Raw genomic sequence first — 22,855 nt, forward strand, 5'->3', positions numbered from 1 at the left:
TTTACTCTTGTTGCCCAGACTGGAGTGCAGTGGTGCGATCTTGGCTCACTGCAACCTCTGCCTCCCAGTTTCAAGCAATTCTCCTGCCTCAGCCTCCTGAGTAGCTGGGGTTACAGACACCCACCACCACATCTGGCTAATTTTATGTATTTTGTTTGTCTGTTTGTTTGTTTTTTAATGTAAGAGAGCTGTCAACAGGAAGTCAACATTTGCATGAATTATATTCCTCATTCTGCCTTTGCTTTTTAAATGTTATTTTTATTATAAGGATGAAGTCACAGTAAAAAATCACACATTCAAATTATACAAAAGATAGCACATTCACATGGAAAAATTAAAACCTTATGGAAAAGAAAAAAAAGATAAAATTCTCCTGTTCCTTGTCTCCACTTTGGCTCAAAAATAGATTTTTGTCTTTTTATAAGTGTGAGAAATGTAAATATTGACTAAGGACGCTACCAATTACTTCAAAAGATTGGGTTATATTCACAAAACCAAAATAATTGATCATTGATAAATCTAACAGTACAATAGCAGAAAAGCAAAACAAAGCAAAAAACAAAAACCAAAAACCAAAAAACAAAAAAAAAAATCACAAAATTCCTTAATATATGATTACTAGGTGTCATTTCCAAGGACAGAAAATGATGGCTATTCTCCTTCTATCCTAGTAAAGAATTAACAATGCATGCCTTTACTCTAAGGAGGGAAAATCCTTTCTTTGAAATGACACCATACTATATATAATTTATAATCCAAACGGGCACAAAGGCATAAACCAGAAGAATTCTGGATTAACTGTGACATGTAGTCATCCTATACAGTACGCTAATCTATTCAATTTTAGCATTCATTATGCATTGCCTGTTACTGTTATTTTGTAGTTTTATATGTGAGATTTTGTTCCACATTTTAAGTCTCAGTTACTTACAAGCACTGTGACTTTTAGTCTTGATAATAGAAACAAAATCTCCAGGAACATCACTAGGTACATAGTAAGAACTTAAATTCTCTTTCTGTATTAACTTGATTAACAAATACCTTCTGTATTTTCTTGATTTCTATGTTTTCTTGATTAACAAATACCTAAATGACTTCTAAGATCTTTCTATCTTTGCTTCCAGGTTATCAGAAGCCTCCTAGCTGTGATTTTGTGGGTTGTTAGGTTTTGCAGTATGTTTTCAAAGCCTCCAAAATTGCATTAAAACACGTACAAGGGGGCATCCCTACCTGCTTCTGGGGATCCAGGCTGGCTACTAGCTCTGGGCCCAGAACTCCCCGCTGACTGTGTCACTGAGTCAGATTTTTGAAGTGGCTGATTATATTCCTGAATTTCTAATCTGTTTCTCCTGGGATATAGTTATATCATCTGGAACTGGTTTGTTTTAGGCAATATTCAATCCCAAACAAATAACAACAACCATAAAAAACAGATTTCAAAGGCGGCAGGACCAGAGGGAGCTATGACCGTTGGAGGAAGCAACTCATTAAAAACTTACTTGGAGGTGGCAGCACTCTTTTTCACTGGAATTTCTTTACTTGCCTTATTCGGTTTGGAAATGATTCTGCACTTGCTCTGCCATCCCCTTCAAAGATGTACAAGACGGAGTCCCAGCCTGCTGGAAAGTCTACTGAGGAGGCAAATGCTTGAGTGAATAAATTACCATACAGGATTGGAAGAACAACAATAGACAGACTTACAATCAATCCTGGAGAGAGTGACAAGCTCTATTAGGGTGGCAGTGGTGAATGGGGTGTGACATTAGGGCAAGTAGAATCTGATCTGAGTTTTGAGAGACAAATAAACTCCATTATGAAGTATGGGGATAAAAGGATCATGAAAGACTTTTGTGAATTTAAAAATATCAGAATTGAAGTACTGGGTGATAGAAACTACTGTTAACGTTGATTTGTATGGCTGGTTAAGTTTTTTCAAAGGAGTTATGAAGCTATGGATGATGATCTCTTTATATACCACCTGCTTGTATAAAAACTTACACAAATAATATAAATGGTACTTGAGTGATTTTGTTGTCTTAATGACTATATCATTTAATAAGACATGTAGATGTCACACAAAGTATGTAATTCATATAATTAAAAATATACACATGTGTAATTATAGGAAATATACATTTTTTATGACCTGCAATTGATTCTTTTTCTTTTAGTTTTTAAAAAGCTGCTCTTTTAAAAAGGATCGTTTAGCTCTCCATGGAGGCACCATATTTTGCAATGAAGTAAGGTCTTTGAGTTTCTTTAAATTCATAAACCTGTGTCCAGAGATTGTAACTCCCTCACTGAGCCATAAAACACATGTGCGCAAGTAATTAAAGGAACTTATGGGGTTAAAACATGCTTGAAATTCCCAAACAAGTTTGTAAGTACTTTCCCAGAGAACTACTTGCCTAGGAGGTTATGGCGGGTCTCAATGCAATAGTGATTTGTGCCACTGAGCTTAGAGCTTTATGACTAGTTTTCCTCAATGCAGAGATTTGATTCTATGTTTGTTTGTTTTTGTTTCACTGTGCTGAGAACATATTGCTGAACTTGTGGCTTGGGGTCCTGTGGGTTAGAAAACTATGGTAATTAGTTTCCCTTGTTAGGGTTTCTTACCATTCCTTGGTGTTGCTGTAACTAAATCTAGGGTGTCTTCCCATAATGGTTTGATCCTGGTTTATTCTCAATGATGTAGGTCCAGTGGTAGCCTGTGTGGATGACTGAAAAACACAGTAAATCCATTTAGCTTGGTGATTGTCATACCTCTGGCCCATGACGGGAAGTAATTCTGGTCACCTTATAGTGGGCTTATTCCCTTTGGCCAATTGTTTTAGCTCCACTATCAGTAATGACTTCTCACAAATCTACCAAGCATTTTCCTTTCTTTAACCATTTCTTTAAAGGGGAAGGAAGAGATGTGATAAAGCACCATCCTGTGGGAATTTGTGTTTGGGAAACTTGTGCAAGATAATGCTGATGTTCAGGCTACTGCTGCTATTGTCAGTAATGAAACACTTTGTCCCCAACCCAGGAGTCTTGTGTCTCCAGCAAGTAGAGTACAAGCTGACTCTTCACAGTTCTTAAACTTTTGTGATAAGCTGTCTGGGGTCTACTTTCTTTGCCCTACTTTCATTTCTACTTTCTTTGCCCACTCATTAAACTTGGGTGGTTCCCAAAATTCTGCCTCATCCTTTTTCTGAGTGTTTGTATTACGTCTCATGTGTACAGTTCTAAATGATAAAGGATGAACTCCAAATCTGCATTTCCAGCCATCCTCTCCTCTGAACTCTGGACTCATATATTCAACTCTGATGCCCAGGGCACCTCAAACTCAACATGTCTCAAACTCATGACTTGTATTAGCCTGCCTGGGACTTTGCCTCCTCTACGGTCCCTACCTTAGTTGATGGTACAGCTATGCACGCAGACACTTAGCTAAGTGATGGTCTTTGACTCCTGTGCTAGAGTCAAAGAGGCACCATAGAGGCACAATATTTTGCAATGAAGTAAAGTCTTTGAGTTTCTTCCACTTCATAAACCTGTGCTAGAGCACAGGAGTCAAAGACCATCGCTTAGCAAAGTACTTGGGTACATAGCACCTCCTCACACCTCCCCACAATTTAGTCACTAGTGTTGCTGATTTTTCTTCTTAAATTATATTAAGTCCCACCTTTATTATCACTACTCCAGTTTGCGCCTCATCATCTATGTCTTGGGACACACAGTGTAATACTCAGGGTTTTTCAAGAAACAGAACCAATAGAAAATCAATTAATCAATGAGTTGATTAGCTATAAAGAATTCACTTATGGTATTATAGTGACTGGTAAGTCCAAAATCTGCAGGTCAGGCCAGTGGTGCAGGAGACCCTGGGAGAAGAGAGCTTCTCTCAGGATGTCAGGCAGGAAGAACCAACGGTGCAGGTGAATCTGAGTCTGAAAGCAGTCAGCTGGAGAACTCTTCCTCAGGGGCGGGTTGGTTTCTTTTTCTACTCAGGCCTTCCACTGCTTGGATGAGGCTCACCCACATTATGGTGGACAATTTGCTTTACTCAAATTCACCAATTTCAATGTCAGTCTCATCCAAAAACACCTTTACAGAAATACCCAAATAATATTTGACCAAATATCTGAGCATCCTGTGTCCCAGCCAAATTGACATAAAAATAACAGTCACACAGTCTCCTAAGTGATTTCCTTGTTTTCACTTTTGTCCCTTTCAAATTTGCCCTTCAAAGTCATCTATCTGAAAGATAAATCAGACCACATGACCCTCCTACCCAAAACCTTCAGTGACTCCACATTAACCTCGTATTCCTAAACATGGCTGGTTCTCCAGAGAAACAGAACCAATAGGATTTAGGATCCTACAAGAGTCTAGGAAAAAAATCATATTATGAGAATCTAGGGCCTCATTGTTGTCCATCTCTCCAACTTCGTTTTGTGCCACCTCTTACCTGACATGTTATGCCACATTGAGACATACGGTGTTATAATTCCTTGAACATACTAAGTTGGGACTCTGCTCTTCCTCTAACTGGAATTCTCTTCAGCTTCCCCTTACACTTGGCTAATTCCTACTATGGGCTGACATACAAGTCAAGGGTAAACTCTAGAAGATTCCTGGCTCTCTTGGATTTCCCAGGCTAAACTTTGTGCCTCTCCTCTGTGCTCTTTCTTCTGTCAATAACATGCTGCCCATATTTCTAGCACTGCTTTACCACAGTATAAGTTACTGGTCTAAAAATTAGATTGACTAACCAATGTCTTCTATGAGGAAAGAAGCTATATCTTATTTATCTTTGTAACCTTAATGTCTAAATAGCATCTGGCCTAATAGTACTGCTCAGTAAATGCTCACTGATCAAGGGACTGATTTTTAAGTCCACAAAATTCCATCTTGGAGTGTGATGGAGGAAATAAGGGGTAAAAGAATAGAAAACAGGGGTCTTCTTTGGTGAAATTAAACAAACAAACACACAAAAACAAAACCCAACTGAAACCCACAATGAAGTTTCAGATTATTTTGGGAAAATGGCTTTAAACAACTTCTTAGAAAATCAAGGTTTTCTTATTGAGCATTTAGAATACCTGTAGGGTCAGAGGTATTTGTGACTTTATCATGATCAGAGGCTATGCAGTTCTCTGCTAGACATCTGGGGAGGGCTTGGGTTTTAGTGCAAAGATAAGCCTCAGGACTTGGAGCAGGAATGGCTGACGGCTGTCACACTAACAGGTAAGATCAGCTGACACTTAAAAATTATAATTAATCATTATTTTATTTTTGAAAGATTTTGAACACTTAAGGACACTATAATTTATTTATTTATTTTATTTTTTTGTTTGTGACTCATGCTTAATACACAGGCATTTTTGCTGCAAGGCAGTATTTAGCCCATACACCACATTGTGGGCACCTGAAACCATGGCAACCATGTTTTACTGATCATTTGTAAGCAATTTAATTTGGCTTAAACATTTAGAGGCTTTATTTTGCCAGTTATTTCTGGAAGTGGTTTAAGAAAACACTTCAACAGGCATACGTTTTTATTGCCACTCTTCCCCTCCCCCCAAAGTCTTGTGCTTTTCTTCTGAACAATTATCTTCTCCATTTTTTTTTTTTTTTTTTAGATTCTAGAGGTAGAGCATGATTTACAGCCACAAGGCTATCAGTGTGCTCATGTATCATTTACTTAGTCTTTGAAATCAGGCTCAAAGGATTTGGTCTAGGGCAGAGGCTGGTACTATCTTTTAAAGAAAGTCAAAATGCCCCTTTCTCATTTTCCTATAAGTTAACACCATTGCAAGTTCAAGTAATTTTCTGCTAAAAGGCAAACTGAGATAAAAGAAGACATTTATTGATGCTTTTACATGTGTGTCAGGAAGTAGGATAGTATCACTACTTTTTAAAGCTATTAACTATAGGAGGAAAACACACCTAATTTCTAACAAACATCCTTTGAATCCAGTCTCACTGTAGCTCTTCCAAGTACATTAGCTGAATTATCTCTGTATTACCAAGATTGGTATCACAAAATAACAGCAGAGTTTCAATCCTAAAAGCTCAATAACTGACGTCCTTTGCAAGCCTCTCATACTGGAATTTAGAAGCTTCCATTCAGAATGACTCAAGACAAAATTTGTCAAAACTTGTGGCTATATATGGAAAATTTTCTTCCACTCAAATCAAGAAAGACAGTTTTGTTTTCTCTCAAAATCAGTGGGTGGGGGAGTGCTAAAACTTCTTGTTGATAAAATATTTATAAGGCAGTATTTTCAAAGTTATAATCATGATGGTAAACACATTTATAAAAAATTAAATGAAGCTAAGTGGGAGTGTAGTTAAACATCTTCTCAAATATTTTGTTCGGTTACAGTGGAGATTAAGATTCCAGGCTATTTTAAAACAGAATTCAATGATTTCTTATCTCTCAACTCTTTTGTAACTGTAATTGGGGAGCCATACAAATAATAAAAATATTAAGATTATTTATGCAGATATTTGTTTGACTTGCCACTATCTATACAGCTTATTTTTCTTTGCTCAGACCTCATGCTTGGCTAAATGTACACTGGGTTCTGTTAGTGGCAGACATATTTTTATAATTAAACTAGAAGAAATTTAAAAATGTTTCGTTTCTGTATATAAACATGTATTGACACTGATAGTTCCATTTCCTCAGTGGCACTCTGAAACTATGATAGACTTTTGTAGTATGCGGTAAAGGAGTATTAAGAAATTGGCAGTGGCCAGGCGCGGTGGCTCAAGCCTGTAATCCCAGCACTTTGGGAGGCCGAGATGGGCGAATCACGAGGTCAGGAGATCGAGACCATCCTGGCGAACACGGTGAAACCCCGTCTCTACTAAAAAAATACAAAAAACTAGCCGGGCGAGGTGGGGGCGCCTGTAGTCCCAGCTACTCGGGAGGCTGAGGCAGGAGAATGATGTAAACCCAGGAGGCAGAGCTTGCAGCGAGCCTAGATCGCGCCACTGCACCCCAGCCTGGGCGACAGAGCGAGACTCCGTCTCAAAAAAAAAAAAAAAAAAAAAAAAAAAAGAAATTGGCAGTGAAGGAGGCTTCGTGAGGGATCTCTTAGACAATCCTGCATGGATTGGCCTTCCTTCACGGTAGGCCCATCCAAGCAAATTCCACTTAGAACTGAGATTTTTCTTTCTTTGGTTTCCTTATCCTCTATACATTTGCAATAGAAGCCTACAGACCTTAGATATAAAGTTGACTGGTGCAAGTTGCCTAAAAATGCACTTTTTTTTTTGAGATGGAGTCTTACTCTGTTACCCAGGCTGGAGTGCAGTGGCACAATCTTCCCTCACTGCAACCTCTGCCTCCCGGGTTCAAGCAGTTCTCCTCCCTCAGCCACCCAAGTAGCTGGGTTTACAAGTATACACCACCACACCTTGCTAATTTTTGTATTTTTTAGTAGAGATGGGGTTTTGCCATGTGAGTCAGGTTGGTCTTGAACTCCTGACCTCAAGTGATCTGCCTGCCTTGGCCTCCCAAAGTGCTGGGATTACAGGCGTGAGCCACCGGGCCTGGCCCCACTTTGATTTTTGAAGCAAAATGGTCGAATTGGCTTTTAATTGTGCATTTAAAAATGCTTGTTCATTCCTTTCTCCCCACCCACCCTATGTCCTTGAAAAACTTCAGCTCCATCTTCCTGATCACCCTGCTATGCTGGGAGGCTGGCTTCTCAGTGTGTCTAGGCTACTTGCCGTTTGCCTGGACATTCCCTATAAGTAAGACTAAAATCAGCTGCCTTATTTGAAGAGGGGCCTCCTGGTGTCTTTCTGAGGAGCATTAGACAGTGGGACAAATATTTGACCCATGCTGCTGCATTGCATCTCCTAGGCTTTTCTGATGGAAGGTCTTCCCTGAGCTGGACTGATGATATAGAAGCCAGTTTCCCGAGGCCTTCTGGCTGCTGACCTGCACCTGTTCCCCCACGTGACTCCTCAGTCATCAGCGTGGGCCACATACTGCTTGGAATGTTGAGAAGAAATGATCTCCTCTCTGTGGCTAGAAGTATACCGTTTCTTTCCCATTGGATTTGAGAAGTTGGGAGGAGGCATTAAACTCTGCTTGTCCTTTTCATTAATATCACGTTCTGTAAGTCTGTTTTCCTGTGTGAAGGTACACTTTCCTGGGTAGAAAAAAACCTGTTCTTGGATTCACCTTGGACCTAGAAAATTAGTCTTACATCAGGCTAATAACCTCTGCCTGACATCATCACTGTGATCTCATTCAGTTCGTTATTCAATGTCTCAGTCCTCTTCACAATGGGTCAGCAGCTCTCTTCCTTCTGACTTTTATGTATATATGCCATCGGAAGTGAGTTAAGTGATTACAAATCAGATGGGAAAAATAGATATTTATTTAACAGAATTTAATTCTTTTTAAAGCCACTATTTTCACTGGGCGGTGGAAAACAATCTTGGCATGACCATGTATTTCAGTCAACTACATTTAAAAACTTCCTGTTGTGTAAATCGTCAGTCCAATTGACAGGTTACTATCTGCTTCACATCACAGTTCACAGCTGCCTCTCTGAGGCTTCCCTTCCCTCACTCATGGTCCTGATGCTATCCCATTAAGCTTCAGGGTCCATCCCCTGGCAGTGTAAGGCAGAGGGGGAGTTTGTTTATGTACCCGGGTATAGTTTGGCAACATAAAAGTTGGTTTACTCCCTTATTTTTTGTTTCCCACTCCAGTGCTAATGCAGTCCAGCTACTGATGTCCATGGTTGAGCCTCTAGGCATGGATGACTTCCACTGTTGGCTCTCTGTGTGTCACATGGGATGATCTTTGGTGTCTGGGCTGGTGCCGTTTTCAGAGTACTGCAGGGGATCCTGTGGAGGCACCACTGCTTCCCCTTCCCTGCTCTCCAATTTTCAAGAATGTGGTTCCCTTCTGATACGGTTTGGGTGTGTCTCCACTCAAATCTCATCTTGAATTCCCACATGTTGTGGGAGGGACCTGGTGGAGGTAATTGAATCATAGGGCAAGTCTTTTGTGTGCTGTTCTTGTGAAATGAATAAGTCTCGAGATCTGATGGTTTTAAAAAGAGGAGTTCCCCTGGACAAGCTCTCTTTCTCTCTGCCTGCTGCCATCCACATAAGATGTGACTCATTCCTCCTCGCCTTCAGCCATGATTGTGAGGCTTCCCCAGCCATGTGGAACTAAAAGTCCATTAAACCTCTTTCTTTTGTAAATTGTCCAATCTTGGGTATGTCTTTATCAGCAGCGTGAAAACAGACTAATATACCTTCATTCTTCTGGCTGGCTTCTCTTGGGGCTAGTTAGCAAGCTGGATCTTTTCTCTAGGTATCTTCAAATGTCTACTCTTTATTTTTTTATATTTTTTATTTTTATTTTTTTGAAACGGAGTCTCGCTTTGTCGCCCAGGTAGGAGTACAGTGGCGAGATCTCGGCTCACTGCAAGCTCCACCTCCAGGATTCACACCATTCTCCTGCCTCAGCCTCCCAGTAGCTGGGACTACAGGCGCCCGCCACCACGCCCGGCTACTTTTTTGTATTTTTAGTAGAGAAAGGGTTTCACTGTGTTCATCCTGTGATCAAGACCACAGGATGGTCTCGATCTCCTGACCTTGTGATCCTCCCGCCTCGGCCTCCCAAAGTGCTGGGATTACAGGCATGAGCCACCACGCCCGGCCAAATGTCTACTCTTAAGTTCATGAAAAACCTAGAAATCCCCACTCCACCACACTTGGCTATTTATGAAACCAGAGGTGATGCTTGCCTTATCTTGCCTAATTTCCCTCCTCCTTCTCTCTGCTGACCATTTTTCCATGCCCTACCAGGCATCCCACTGGGTCTGCCAGAGAAGTGGTCAGCAATTCCCTCCACTCAAAATCCCTCTCACACTTCTGGGGAGATTCTCTCAGGCACCCATTCTGTCTCTGGGATGGCAGTAGGAAGTGGTGTGTGGGTGTCTTAAGTATAATTTTTACTTCTTTTCTCCGATGCACTTTCCCAACTTATTTTATATTTTGTCCTCTGGAAGTGTGTGTGTGTGTGTGTGTGTGTGTGTGTGTTGTTGGGTTGCTGGGTGTTTGTTTTGAAAGTAGAGAGTTGTTTGAGGGAGTAGGGAAGCTAAAATCATTATTTGATATCTCAAGTTGCAGATTGATGGAAATGATACATTTAGGAACAGAAAACTTGATGTACAAGAGGAAAGAGACTTGCTGGGGTAATTCCTTAAACAGGAGGAGGGAGGGGAGGGATGGGAGCTAGTCATCCTGTCTGCCTACTTGGACCTTTGCTTTTTGTCTTTCATCAAGAGGTTTCCTGTCTTGTTCTCTGTTGGCCAATTACTGCTCTGGTGCTCGGAACAAGGTAGCGGAGTGGATGAGTTATGTATCAGGGAAGAAATCAGAACTCTTGAGAGCCGAAATTATGGACTTACTAGATATTTCACAACAACTGGATGTTGTGAGTTAAAAGTAGTATATTCAAACAGCATAAAACAATTAAAACTTCCAAGTAATGATGGTTACATTAATGCACTTATTTATTTTCCTAAAAAAAAATTGCAAACTTCTCCTATCATGGTAACTGTCAGTGTTAGAGTTGGGAAAGAAGTTGGGGCATGGACTCAAGTTAAGAATGTAGGACCAGAAGGGGCAGAGCCAGGATGAAGTAGAGAGTCTTACGGGAAATTGAAAAGTTATTTCTAAGTCCAATATGTTGTTTACAACATTCAATGGCATTGGAGGCTATCGCAACTCCCTGAACTTGTAAAAGTTGCAGCAGTCCTTATTTTGGGCGGACATTAGGAGCTATGTGGATCTGTGGTTTGCTTTCCAAGACTGGAAGTTATACTTGTTCTATAATTGCTAAAGTTTACCATTCTTGAAAGTGCAAGTAGCTGCTTTAAAATATTGTTCTACAAAAAAGATCATTCTAACCCAAAAAAGAAAGTGGTAAGAAATCTCCATAGGCTTCAATTGCTGAGTAAACAGAGTCCTTAAAGGTCTATCTACACACACCACAAGTCAGAAGTGGGTTTCTTTAGTAGAGGGATATGACAGACCAGAAGACTGGGATCTCGAGATTAGGTAGGCACACCTAGGAACCTCTGGCAAAGGAAACAGTGATGTCAGGAGATCTAGGAAGAGGAAAAGACGTCTAGGTAGAGTGTGAGAGAGTGTAGGTAGGAAGCAGAGGTGGACTGGAGGTTGGACATCAGAGCAGAGGGTGGAACTGAGGCAGAGACTGGTACCAAAAGGGCCCAGCAGGGCCAGGTGTCCTGGGATAAGACAAGCCCAGCAGGTCTCACAGGTGGGAACAAAACAAAATGTCAACTAAAAGTATGCAGAGTAAGGTGAGGCCAGAATCCAGGCAAGCAATTCAGTAATAGTTTTGGGGCATGAGAAGCAACAAAGAACCTAAGCTCCACACATAGGGTTCTGAGCTCTAAACGTCTTGAGACCAGGTGTCGTCTTAGTGTGGTGGAGTTACATAGGTGCATGTGGCAAAGCAAGTAACGTGGACAATGAATTCCAACACTCGGATCTCTAGAGTAGACACACGCGCACCACACACCCCCTACACGCTGTGCAGGGGATCGAGGCACTGAGTTTTGGGTTAAATGAAGATTGCTGGGTGGAGATAGTTAGAGGGAGGATGTTAAGTGAAAATGCTGTATAACCTGCGTGCTATTTGCAAGCGGTTGTGGTTCTCCTGTCCAGCACTTGCCACTGGACTCTTCCTGCTGTGTGTAAGCCCCCAATAAAAGCCCATGTCTTGTTTGCTGGCTCTGGGTCTCTCTTTGGCCTCTTGAACCCTCAATAGGGTTAATAGAGTTTCAACATGACACTCCCACAACCCCTGACACCCCCCCAATACCACACACACACACCACACACACACAACCCATAAACATCACATATACACACATACATCCACCTATACAGAGGGAGAGAGGATGGGAACATGATGGAACAAAAGGATCACAAAACATATTTTAGAAGTAGGAGGAAAATATGGATAATTTCATTTTCTTTTCTTTTTTGGTTTGAATATACTTTCTGAATTGTCTACTAATAAACATGTGCTATTATTTTAATAATAACATACAGACTTTCTTTAAAAAGAAACCTACCCAAATGAACTGCAGTGTATTTGCAGACAATTTGAGGATTTGGTATTTGGTTAAATGACTGGGTGACTGCTCCTAGATGGGACACAGATGTAAAACCAAATGATTGCAGGACACAACAAATTCTCTTGGAATTGGGTACATTTCCATATTCAATCTGCTTGCCTTTTATCTTCTTGTGGAAATTTCTTGATTGACTGGTGGAATATCCACTTTCTTCTAAAACAGTCATTTAGGCCGGATCTATCTGGGACAAAATGAAAGAAGAGTTGAAAATTATTGAACTGAGGCGATTATTTGGAAAGATTCAAACCGAATAAATAAAGGTTGGACCCCCAATCCATGTACCCAGCTGGATACTTTTTACTGGCCAGTTGAACCCATAATAGGATTGTGGGATAAGAAGAATATTGGGCTTCATTTTTTAGTTCATTTTGCAAATGAGAAGAGCCTTAGGAAAAATTCCTTTTGTTCTTTATGCCAAAATATTTCATCATTAACCCTATACAAAATGTATTAGATAATACTTTTAAAAAGCACTGGACCAATAAACTTTACAAGATTTAAAAATGTTTCCTATCCCAAATATTTTCATTAACCTCAATGATATAAATGGAGCAAAATATACCAACAGTGAAAAGATAAGCAAATCTTAGTCACAATTAAAGTTTTTATTTATACTCAGGAATTGGCCTATAAGAAAAGAAATATTTGGTTACCTGAATGAAATTGATTATTTGTTACACATGTACATGTCCATCATAATCCTCCGGTTGAATTGGGAAGTCCATTTGAATGGCAGATATGATTTTCACATATTGTTTGTGTGCATTGTCTGAATTTTGGGAAGCCACAGTTGCATTAAGACAATAATGGGATGGTTTGGTTGTAGACTTGGATGTTAGGTAACTCGCATGCTGTGTCTTTAATGGAAGGCCAATTATGTTTAGCAAGAGATAACAAACAGTTCAATAGGTTCATATCACCCTACTCATGGGTTAGGTGGGTAAAGATCACAAAAGAGGCCATAAGGAACATAATGATGCTAAGTGGACCCTAAATATGCTTTTCCCCACACAAGCACCTATTGCAGTATAAAATCCATTAGAACTTTGCTAACTATAAATACTTTCTAGTCTCTGCTAGAGTGAAATAGTGCACCTCATTAGATATTGTCACTAACATCCTGTGAGCCCAGTGATTACTCCCACATACAAATAGTCTCAGTGACTACTGACCCCTCCCTGGTGGGTGGAGGATGTGCGTATTTCTCAATTCAGCTCTTTTTCTGTCATTAAGGCTTTGAGACCAAATAATTCAGGCTAAATGAAATTTGATTGTTAGGAGGACAGGTCTGGGCCAATTAGGCCAAAGCAGTAGCTTTCATTTAGTGTTTTCCCATCTCTCATGCTCCACTTACCAGATGGCTCCTGACGACACTAGCTTAGAGGTACAAATGTGTCTTTTTTCCTACTTGGTCCCACCAATTGTTCTCTCTCATATTTCCATGGGCGTTTAAGCTTCCAGGTGGTAGCTGTGAGATAGCCCCAGTCAATCCTCTTTTATGGGTACACCTGGGGACATGAAGTCCAGGCATCCCCTGCCCAGCGTAGTCCTGGCTGCTCTGTGTCACTGTCATTACCCTGTTGATGCTGGCACATTGCCTGGGCCATGGTCTCTGTGCCTGGCACAGAACTTGAGGCCTTTGGAATGGCTTCCCCAAACTTCCATTCCCCAGTAGGGTATACTTCCCTTTTCTTTCTTTTTGCAGGGAGTTAAGCTGCTAAGGCCCAGACTCCAGGCTACATGGAATCTCACCAGGGACCTGGACCATTTCTGTATGATCCTTTATTTTTTGTTCTAAGCAACTTGTGGAACCTAAACAAGCTTGCTTTTGAAGAACAGTTTTTTAGGTGGCCTTGAACTGGCTCAGTTATCCCTGCTTTTTGTAGTTCCTGTAGTTCTATATATGTAACTATAGAATGTGCTGGGAAGGCAATAGCTGAGATAGGGAGGAGCTGCCTGAAACAATCCAGGCTTTGTTTGTGTCCTTCCTAGGGAATGTAACACTTGAGTTAGGCAGGAACTGCATGGGACAGTCTGGACTTTGTTCCTTTCTCCCCTGGAAGCAGGATGTTCTTTAGCCCAGTGAATCACATGTCCCTGAGGTATCCAACCCAGGGTGGCTGCTTTCAGGGTCCTCAGCTGTGCTGAAAGTGGAGCACATGCTGTCAAGACTCCATCCAACCCGGGCAGCTTCCTTGAGCCTTGGGGAACTGGCTCACCATGGCTATCATGCTTCTTCTGTTCCTTGCTACCTATCTGTAAGTAACACATCTGCTTCCTGTAACTTGTTGCATAGGAATGTGTTTTGTCGCTAGACTCAGACAAGTTGGCAACTGGTACAAAGTGAACCTGCTTCACAGTCTCATGCCTTCTCCATTCCTCACTGTGTTCATCCACCAAGGACCAACTCTCAGACCGCTTAACCACTGAACGCAGAGTTGGCAAGATAGGCCCACAATAGGTTCTTGTGAGTGGGCATGATCTGGCACCAGTAGATCATTGTCCATGGGCATCTCACACTATGCGTTTTCCTCCCAATTGCAATAAGAAAGTAAGCTAAATTTAGTGGAGTCAAAAGTGCAGAGGTGTACCTTGCTTAATGCCGTAGAAATAGCCCTGAATGTTGCACCTGAATGGGATATTTATTAATCATAAGGGAGGTTATTATTTCAGAGAAAATTGCAGTGAAGAGCTTAGTAAAGCAAACATTCCATTTTTTTTTTTTTTTGGTAACATAAACTGTGCTTCCTGACATATCTGATCTATAAATTTTGATTTTATGTTTCAGATTTTCTTTAAAGCCAAATATGCCTATAAAACTGAAAAAAACCTAACAGTTTTATGGGGGACTGGGGCTGCAGCAGGGGTCTTTCGCGATTCTTTCATCTTTTAAGTTGCTTCCTTCCCTTCAGATGGACAAGTGACTGTTCCTCCTGGCAGCTTTTGCCAGGCTTATAGGAGCCAGTCGCCTGGAAGACCATGTCTTCCATGAGGGAATCAGCATTCTCTAGACCTTCTGTTTTTCAAGTCCTTTTTCTGTTCCTTTGAAAAGAGACATATGGAAGCAGGAAAGCTGGAATTTGGTCTTGGTTCTACCCTAGATGGCTGCCTGATTTGAACCAATCAGTTGGTGTTTCCGGGTCTCCTTCCTAATCAGTAAAATGAGAAGAGTAGGCTTAATGATCACTAAATTTGCATCTGGTAGTGCAATTTTAAAAAACGAAAATAATTTTGAAAGTCCATTTTTGAAAATGCCACCAACTCATGAATTTCTCTATTCATATTCAAATGCTAACTAGCAAGGACATGTGTTGTGCTTTTATGAAGGCAAAAAATGGCTTGGAACTTTTGGGAAACTTCTATTTAATAGAGCTAAACGATTCATGTCATGTCCAGTAGTGGCAAACTGCATTCTTGAGTAATGGTGGAATATATTTTCTCAGGTGAAGGCTTAAATTCAGTTCTACTGGGGCTTAATTAAGCAATACTGTCTGAAGTCATGAGCGATTCTGTAGAATAAAATCACCGAAGAACTAGAAATGCCTCAGAATGCAATGCTGGTCTATAACATTTGAGACATGATCTGGTTTAGTTACTTTGAGTTGTTACATTGGAAGGAAATTCAGGGCTGTCTGTTGGATCGAGCAGGGGTGAATCCCAATGGCCTTGCCCTGTTGCAAAGAGCTAGGGAAGTTTATTTTATGTCTGGACTATTGGGTGAAATCCTGAAACCAATTTTCTGCTGGAAATTGTGTGTATACTTCTGGCAACAAGCCGCCTGAGCAGCGAGCTGTCACATTTCAATGCAGAAGCCTTTTGTTTGGCAATGAGATAATTTTAGTTCTTATGCTATTAGGAATGTATTTAGAAATTCAGCATAAATGCTTTTGGAGAATACTGGGCTCTTCATAGGGCAGCTAAGGTCCAGGGCAAATCGTAGTATCTTTTCTTTTCCTACTTTTTCATCTGCTCCTCCTTTCAAATGCCAAGTTTTGATGTAGTGAAAAGAATACCAAGGGCACCCTTGAAAAGTGGTTCCTAAAGCACAGTATGTGCAGAGTGCAGGGAGGTACACAGCAGCATCCATTCCTTACCTTACTAATGCAGGAGGTGGAAGAGCTATCTGGAAATTGAATCTGTACATAGGCTGCTGCGGTTTTCTTGACACCTACTGGCTTTTGCACTAGTAAGCTTTATTAGCTTTTTCAGATTTAAACATCTAAGATACTAAGACAAACTGGACATATTGTAAAGGATGTGCTGAGATTTGAATTGCTCATAGGTCCATGAGGACAGATAATCCAACCCTGTGTATTGTATTTCTTTTCTTTTCTTTTTTTTTTTTTTGAGATGGAGTTTCGCTCTATTGCCCAGGCTGGAGTGCAGTGGCGCGATCTCGGCTCACTGCAAGCTCCGCCTCCCGGGTTCACGCCATTCTCCTGACTCAGCCTCCCCAGTAGCTGGGACTATAGGCACCCGTCACTATGTCTGGCCAATTTTTTTGTATTTTCAGTAGAGATGGGGTTTCACTGTGTTAGCCAGGATGGTCTTGATCTCCTGAGCTCGTGATCCACCTACCTTGGCCTCCCAAAGTGCTGGGATTACAGGTGTGAGCCACCGTGCTCAGCCTGTATTTCATTTTTTTTAGAGGCAGGGTCTTGCTCTGTTGCCCAGGCTGGAGTACAGTGGCTATTCCCAGATGTGATCATAACTCACTGCAGCCTTGAACTACTGGGTTCAAGCAATCCTCCTGCCTCAGCCTCCTGCACAGCTGGGACTTACAGGTGCACACCATCATGCCCAGCTTAAATCCTGTTTATTTTTATCTTTAATTTTTGTAGTGTAAATTATCTATTTGTTCTTATGTGCTACAAGAATGATATTTAAATATTTTCCTGATATCATTGTGTGTTTCTTCATTGCTTATGAAAGGAAAAGGAGACATGAGTAATAAGGAGACACTATATTTAAAGTGCCTTAAATGTCTCCTTACATTGAACTTTGTGTGAAATGTAACCTGAACAGAATGATGGTGCTTTCTGTCTTTTCCATGAAATTTCTGTTCACTTAATTTTTTTTTTTTTATGTACCAACAAAGACCAAACTGCAGCTTTTTCTTTACATTTTCTTATATTTGCTCTGTTCACCTAACCTTTCACTAATCCTTTTGAGTTCAATGGAGCATGTAATTATTACACCATATAGAAGTAGTTGGGGGAAACAAATGGCATAGTGCAAAAGATGTAATTTATGGAGGGAAGTCATCCAGAAAAACCTGGAAGGAATGTTTAATTTATTTTAAACCTCTGAACACCATTGCCTTTTTCCCTTTCAGTTGTCCACATTACATTCTTTGTGTGACACAGGAAAAATTATTAAACACACATCTGTATAAAAATCCAACAGTAGTTCCTATAAAAATTAAGATGTTCCAATTTTAATTATAATAGGAAACCAGCAGAAATTTAAGGCATTTGTTCCCTTGATTAAAGTATATGACTATAGCTACAGTCAAGTTATTCTCATTTGTCAGCAGCTGAAATGACTTCCTGTGTTCTTCAATTTTAGAAAGATGTAAAGGTGAGATCCTAGCCTTAGAGAGAACTGGAAGGAAGTGGTGCGTGCGCCTGTGTGTGTGTGTGTGTGTGTGTGTGTGGTGGTAGAATGGAAATACTACTGATATTTTAATACTAATTTTATCCCCCAAACCAGATCTATAGCATATTTGACTGTAGTGGTATAAAAATAATACACTTACACAAGCATACTTATCACATGTGTGTTTGTGTTTATGTATATGTGCATGAACATGTATGCATACCTTGTAAATTTGTGAATAGTATACTTATTTTGGAGTTAGGATTTTAAAAATAAGCAGATATAGAGTATAGTAATATGGGGAAGCATCATTTTGAAAGATTTAATTGAACATTTAGGTTCTTTGGCTTCTATTAAATCCCTGTGCCTATCTGTGGGTTTTCTCATCTTTTAGCTGAGCAGCTGTCAACACTGGATTCAATAGAATTATCTGGGTAACTTAAAAAAAAATTCTAGTGCCCAGACTCCATCCCCAGAGATTCTGATTTAATTGGTTTGGGAGTAGGGTTGGGTATTGGTGATTTTTAAAAGCTCCCTTGGTGATTCTAATGTGCAGCTAGGGTCGACAGCAACTGCTTTAGCCATGTGTTGACAAGCAGTCTCTGGCAGTACTTATCGACAGCTATTTGGTGATCCTGAGTTTGCGGATATTTTTCCTGACTCGTTGTGGTTGTTGCTGGAACCTAGAGATGCTGAGGCCTTCGAAAGGGCACCATCTATAGCTTCAGGCAAAACACCCAGGAAGAACAAAGCAAGGGAAAGGACTGAGGAGGACCTAAAAGTTGGGCAATTTCGCACCAGATTAAAAACCTTAGTGGATGCTCAACAAAATAAAAGAGGACACAAACAAATGGAAGAACATTCCATGCTCATGGATAGGAAGAATCAATATCGTGAAAATGGCCATACTGCCCAAGGTAATTTTTAGATTCAATGCCACCCCCATCAAGCTACCAACGACTTTCTTCACAGAACTGGAAAAAAACTACTTTAAAGTTCATATGGAACCAAAAAAGAGCCTGCATTGGCAAGACAATCCTAAGTCAAAAGAACAAAGCTGGAGGCATCACGTGATCTGCCTTCAAACTATACTGCAAGGCTACAGTAACCAAAATAGCATGGTACTGGTACCAAAAGAGAGATATAGACCAATGAAACAGAATAGAGCATTCAGAAATAATACCACACATCTACAACCATCTGATCTTTGACAAACCTGACAAAAACAAGAAATGGAGAAAGGATTCCCTATTTAATAAATGGTGCCAGGAAAACTGGCTAGCCATATATAGAAAGCTGAAACTGGATCCCTTCTGTACACCTTATACAAAAATTAATTCAAGATGGATTAAAGACTTAAATGTTAGACCTAAAACCATAAAAACCCTAGAAGAAAACTTAGGCAATACAATTCAGGACATAGGTATGGGCAAGGACTTCATGTCTAAAACACCAAAAGCATGGCAACAAAAGCCAAAATTGACACATGGGATCTAATTAAACTAAAGAGCTTCTGTACAGCAAAAGAAACTACCATCAGAGTAAACAGGCAACCTACAGAATGGGAGAAAATTTTTGCAATCTACTCATCTGACAAAGGGCTAATATCCAGAATCTACAAAGAACTCAAACAAATTTACAAGAAAAAAACAAACAACCCCATCAAAAAGTGGGCAAAGGATATGAACAGACATTTCTCAAAGGAAGACACTAGGGCAGCCAACAGACACATGAAAAAATGCTTATCATCACTGGCCATCAGAGAACTGCAAATCAAAACCACAATGAGATACCATCTCACACCAGTTAGAATGGCAATCATTAAAAAGTCAGGAAACAGCAGGTGCTGGATAGGATGTGGAGAAACAGGAACACTTTTACACTGTTGATGGGACTGTAAACTAGTTCAACCATTGTGGAAGACAGTGTGGCCATTCCTCAAGGATCTAGAACTAGAAATACCATTTGACCCAGCGATCCCATTACTGGGTATATACCCAAAGGATAATAAATCATGCTGCTATAAAGACACATGCACACTTATGTTTATTGTGGCACTATTCACAATAGCAAAGACTTGGAACCAACCCAAATGTCCATCAATGATAGACTGGATTAAGAAAATGTGGCACATATACACCATGGAATACTATGCAACCATAAAAAAGGATGAGGTCATGTCCTTTGTAGGGACATGGATGAAGCTGGAAAGCATCATTCTCAGCAAACTGTCACAAGGACAGAAAACCAAACACCACATGTTCTCACTCATAGGTGGGAATTGAACATGAGAACACTTGGACACAGGAAGGGGAACATGACACATTGGGGCCTGTCATGGGGTGGGGGGTGGGGGGAGGGATAGCATTAGGAGATATACCTAACGTAAATGATGAGTTAATGGGTGCAGCACACCAACATGGCACATGTACCCATATGCACACATGTGCACATGTACCCATATGCACACATGTGCACATGTACCCTAGAACTTAAAGTATAATACAAAATAATGTAAAAAAAAAAAAAAAGACACCTTAGTGGAGTCACGACTTGAACTCAGGTCTTCTATAGTGATGTGCTTGAGGGTCAGGGCTCTGGAGTCAGACTGTTGGTTTGGATGTGTTGACTCCTACAATAACTATCTGGTTGAGGGATGGTGAGCATGTTATTTTTTTTGTCTGCCTGGTAAAGATTTGTAACCTCTCAGTTCCCGAGCCAGTGATGTTTGGGAAAGAAAAATATGGCATTAGTGTCAGTCTTATGTAGCAGGTTTTAGCTACTTAATCTCTCTTGGCGAGTGTTCTCATGCCTGTAATCCTAGCACTCTGGGAGGCTGAGGCGGGTGGATCACCAGGTCAGGAGTTCAAGACCGGCCTGGCCAAGATGTGAAACCCCATCTCTACTAAAAATACAAAAATTAGCCGGGCATGGGGGCAGACGCCTGTAATCCCAGCTACCCGGGAGGCTGAGGCAGGAGAATTGCTTTAACTGGGAAGGTGTAGATTGCAGTGAGCGGAGATCACGTCACTGCACTCCAGCCTGGGTGACAGAGCGACACTCTGTCTCAAAAAAAAAAAGGGGCTATTTATTATGATGCCTACTTCATAGGCTGGGTGGTTGAGAGGATTCAATGAGGTAACAAATGTGCAACCGCTTGTGACTCTACCTCACACATAATATCTCCTCAATACATGTAAACTATGATTATTAAGTTTTATTACCTGACTACATCTTATTCTCTATTACACCATACTAACTCAGATTCTTCAACTCAACACCATCGAAATGATGGATGAGCCTTCCATCTTCTTTGATAACAGTTCCTTGTGTGACTTCAGTTGTCTTTTCTTCTAAGCCAACTATAGATGTAAAGAATAAATCTCTATTGCTTATTTTTCATTATATCCTAGAAATGAAAAAGGGGCTAGCATTAAAGTAGATCCATATACAGATCTATTTTATATGGATACAGATCCACACAAAAATGGAATTTTGCTGTAATAATCATAGCTATTATATGGCATTTACTATGTTCCAGGTATAATTGTAAATGTTTTACATAAAAATATTTAAAAAACTTTTTGTTATAAAAAATTCCAAAACTATACAGGAGTGCCTGTGTATGTATAGTACATGAACCTCTATATACTTATAATTCTTTTTTTTTTTTTTGAGACAGGGTCTTGCCCTGTCACCCAGTCTGGAGTACAGTGTTGCCATCATGGCTCTGTACAGCCTCAATCTCCTGTGTCCAAGTGGTCCTCTCACCTCAGCATCCCAAGTAGCTGGGACTTACTTGCAGGAGTCTACCACCATGCCCAGCTAATATTTGTAGGTTTTTTGACAATTCATTTTTAACGATTATCCACTCATAGACAATTTTGTCTATACCCTTGTACCCCAACTATCTTGATATCATAAACATTTTTCTCTAAGTAGTTCAATGTGCTTCTCAAAAACATAAAGACCTTTAAAGAAAGATATTCACAATACCAGTACTATGCATAAATACAGCCCTTATAAAAACTTTATGCATTAAGTAGTATTATTATCCCCATTTCATAGATGAAGAAACCAAGGCACAGATAAGTAACTTGCCTAAGGTCACACAGCTACTAAGTGCCAGAGTTGGAATTTGAAACCAGGTAATCTGGCTAGTCTGTTTCTTTCCTTTTCTCTCTCCCTTCCCTTCCCTTCCCTTCCCTTCCCTTCCCTTCCCTTCCCTTCCCTTCCCTCCCCTCCCCTCCCCTTTCCTTCCCTTCCCTCTCACAAACACATTTATTAACCAAAGGGATGATCCTAATTAATCCAACACTTTGAAATAGTTGCATGTAAAATGTTTGTGATAAAGATAATTGAACACAGCATTAAAAAAAAAAAAAGCAGTATGGAGATTTGCTCATTGAAATGAGCTTGTTCATTCTTGTAGTTAATTCCTGTCCAAAGTGATGATGGAATTTTTACTCAACTTTTTCATAGATCCGAGTACAGGTGACATTGTTCGTGACACAATCCACCACTGATTGCATCTTTCAATTTTCTTGTTACTGTGTTTTCCTTTCCATCCCACTCCTGATGCTGAACCAATGCACCATCTGCAAAGTTGCAGACAGTCTGAGTTTTTCTGCCATCAGCTGCGGTTTCTTCAAACTTCTTTCCCAGGGTACAAAAAAACTGTGTTGTTTTCAAAGTGCTCTCAGTTTTTATGGTGAGGTTTTTGCCATCACAAGTGATGATACAATCTGGTTTGGCCACTGGGCCCCTATTTTGCAAAGATATTCCCACTCCTAGTGTCTTCATGTATGCATCAAAGCCTTTGCTGTCCACCAGGCGCCATCTTCCTTCCATCTTCCTTCCAGGTGGCTCCATCGTGGGCGCGGGCTGGCGTTCGGGGCTGCGGGGCTGCGGGGCTGCGGGGCTGCGGGGCAGTGTGGGCAGCCTGCTAGTTTGTGTTCTTAACCATTTTGAAATACCAGCTTCTAAAGTGAAAAAATAATGCAATACACAATTTCTTCTTAATGAATACAGGTTTTTTGTTTGTTTGTTTTGAG

The 22,855-nt window shown here is 40.5% G+C and overlaps 1 protein-coding gene across 1 annotated transcript; it reads right to left on the minus strand.

The window, feature by feature from the left end:
* Window positions 1-22,277: 22,277 nt before the first annotated feature.
* LOC117095399 (fatty acid-binding protein 5-like) lies at window positions 22,278-22,652 on the minus strand. The gene has a single exon (XM_033232128.1). The coding sequence runs from the start codon at window positions 22,650-22,652 to the stop codon at window positions 22,278-22,280; it is 375 nt and encodes a 124-aa protein (XP_033088019.1).
* Window positions 22,653-22,855: the final 203 nt, after the last annotated feature.

The sequence above is a fragment of the Trachypithecus francoisi genome, unplaced genomic scaffold (genome assembly GCF_009764315.1).
Source record: "Trachypithecus francoisi isolate TF-2019V2 unplaced genomic scaffold, Tfra_2.0 Lachesis_group13, whole genome shotgun sequence".
Taxonomy (NCBI): domain Eukaryota; kingdom Metazoa; phylum Chordata; class Mammalia; order Primates; family Cercopithecidae; genus Trachypithecus; species Trachypithecus francoisi.

Excerpts from the sequence above, each read along its gene's own strand:
- LOC117095399 (XM_033232128.1), bottom strand. The coding sequence starts at position 22,652 with ATGGAAGGAAGATGGCGCCTGGTGGACAGCAAAGGCTTTGATGCATAC.